At 36.2% G+C, this 2,530-nt stretch overlaps 1 protein-coding gene across 1 annotated transcript; it reads left to right on the top strand.

Annotated features, from left to right (window-relative positions):
• Window positions 1–1,396: 1,396 nt before the first annotated feature.
• LOC106100882 (39S ribosomal protein L14, mitochondrial) lies at window positions 1,397–2,234 on the top strand. Its single transcript, XM_013279946.1, has 2 exons — window positions 1,397–1,651; window positions 1,910–2,234. Exons 1-2 carry the CDS (start codon window positions 1,468–1,470, stop codon window positions 2,176–2,178), a joined length of 453 nt encoding a protein of 150 aa, XP_013135400.1. The 5' UTR covers window positions 1,397–1,467; the 3' UTR covers window positions 2,179–2,234.
• Window positions 2,235–2,530: the final 296 nt, after the last annotated feature.

Below are 2,530 nucleotides of genomic sequence, written 5' to 3'. Positions count from 1 at the left end.
CCGGCCTCTAATGACGTAAACCGAGCTCAGTCTTTCGTTTCGTTTCCGACGCGCGCCTTATTGGGTTACCGTCTTTAATCAGCGCGCGATCGGCCGCGCTATCGATATCCTTTGATTTATTCAAATAAAAAAACTCGCAAAGTTGTCAGATTGCTGGCGGATTGGCGCTAACGAGTGGCAACGCGACACCGCGGCCTCACCCTACCCCCAACCTGCCGAATCCGTGCCCGAAGGGGTAGGAGGCTAGGACGGGACACCAGAGTGCCATAAAAACACTACAAAGAAATGTATCTACAAACACACTATAATCAACTTTATGAGTGTTGAAGGCCTATTTAGCCAATCGGGGCATTGTAGGCCTAATGTTCAATCTGTAGCGTATTGAAGGTCTAATATTCAGTTCACATAAGCATGTTATATGTCTAAGGTTCAGCGTATCGTAATGTCCTCTCTCTCTCCACTAAATCAACTGATTGACGATTCTTCTTGTAAAAGTCCAAACTTCGGCAAATGGTAACATTTACCGGTAACAAGTCAGTAAATTAGTCATGGTAAAAGACAAAAAAGTTGTGGTGTGTGTTTTTGTAATCGATCATTCACTAAAATTCCCCTTCTTATTTATAAGTCAACTACTTTCGCCCGAAGCTCCGTTCGCGTGAAATTAAAAAAACAAAAGTGAGTAGCCTATATGTTCTTCCAGGCTATCCTCTACATCTATACCGACTTTTTCATCGAAATCCGTGTAGCCGTTTAGGCTACAAATTCTTAACAAACGTCCATACATCTAAACGTTCACATTTATAATATCGGTATGGCTAGTATGATTGCAGTTTATATCTGACATATTAACTGTGTAATAACCAAATAGCATCTAGTAAAAAGCACTTATCTGCTTTTCGTTTGGTCACTTATATATGTGTGAAAGTTTAGATGGATGTTTGTTAGAGTTTGTAGCCTAAATTGCTGAACTGATTTCGATGAAATTTGGTAAAGATGCAGAGGAGAGTCTGGGAGAACACATAGGTCTCTTTCGTTTTTTTAATTTCACGCGTACGGAGTCAAGGGCGAAAGATAGTCATAAATAAATAATTAAATACAAATAAAATTACCAATTTCAGCATTTTGAACCTCAACGAAGTCTAACATTTTGAAGCTCCATCTATTGGTGACATTGTAAAACTGCCTAACGCATTTATTCGTAAATTCCTATTGGTTATTTGTTGGCGAAACCACCCGGCATAGCGATGTATCCCGATAACTTTTTAGGGAGTTCCCTTAAAAAAAAATTATTTTTAATACATGTTGAAATTAAAAAATATCATGTGTTTTGTTGTTTAAAATAACATAGCTGTTTTAAGCTGTATTTTTTGTTCCTTTGTCATATACCATCATTGTCAAACTGATAGCTAACGTCAGTGTCAGGTGAAATTAAAATAACCTCAATTTTTATGGAAAAACAAACACAAAATGCTTCGAAACTTTGTTAATAAATTGTGCTTCAATAACTTCGGTTGTGGATTTCACACTTCAGCTCGTTTAAATGAAGTGCAACTGCTAACGAGGCTGCGCGTCGTTGATAATTCAGAAATCGGCAAAAGAGCCATGGCCGAGGGAAAACCTCCGAAAGTTATATGTGTATATAACAAAAAACGTATGTTACATAAATCATATTAATATTATGATGAAGAGTTAGATTGCATGACTAAATAATTTAATAAATTCTAATTCAATAGATTGAATGATTTAATCTTAAAGCAGTCTTGACTTTTTCTAAGAGATTTTAACCCTTTTAGAAATCAGAAACACAACAAAAACATTGCTGCATTTCCTTCACATATTGCTATTGATCCATCTCTGCGTTTATAAAATTAAATAATTTATTATAATATAAATCAATTTACTCTTTCAGGAATAGGATACATTGGAGACAGAGTAATGGTGGCTATCAAGGGACAAAAGAAAAAAGGTATACTTGTGGGTCTAAAGCAAACACAAAAAGTTAAAGTGCCTAAATTTGACAGCAACAATGTGGTGTTAATAGACGACAATGGCACTCCGCTGGGGACTCGCATCCATGTCCCCATCCCCACCATCCTGCGTACCATACTGAAGGAGCGCACACACGCCAAGGGGGCCGACTACACCAAGTTACTGGCCATTGCAACTAAATTTGTTTAATGTATAAACTTTCCTACTTAGTAATTTTAGTGTAAATAAACTTATGAATAGTTCCATTTGTTTGTTTCTTATTTGTCTGTTTTTCTCTTAAGAATATTGGCTTTTATAATGAACTAGGAAAATATTTGTTACACTATTTTTACATTTGCACTATTCTCCTCAATTTAAAAATAGCACCTAAAGGAAATACTAAGAATTACCAGATTACATGTTAAGAAAATAAATAAAGATGAAATGAATAAAACAGCTATAATATTTGAAAATTTAATAAGACTCATGTTCAGTTCTGGTTCAGAATAGTTGTAGGAGATGTCAGTGGTGGTGCTCACCGCGCCCGCTCACTCCACTCTGT

Source organism: Papilio polytes, unplaced genomic scaffold, assembly GCF_000836215.1.
Source record: "Papilio polytes unplaced genomic scaffold, Ppol_1.0 DF824035.1, whole genome shotgun sequence".
In the NCBI taxonomy this organism is placed as follows: domain Eukaryota; kingdom Metazoa; phylum Arthropoda; class Insecta; order Lepidoptera; family Papilionidae; genus Papilio; species Papilio polytes.
The sequence above is the reverse complement of the archived record's forward strand: the minus strand, read 5'-3'. Positions and strand labels throughout refer to the sequence as shown.

Bases quoted from the DNA above. Each gene is read 5' to 3' on its own strand.
- LOC106100882 (XM_013279946.1), top strand. From the start codon at position 1,468: ATGCTTCGAAACTTTGTTAATAAATTGTGCTTCAATAACTTCGGTTGT. The intron at 1,652-1,909 runs GTATGTTACATA...TTACTCTTTCAG, and splicing joins ATGTGTATATAACAAAAAAC to GAATAGGATACATTGGAGAC.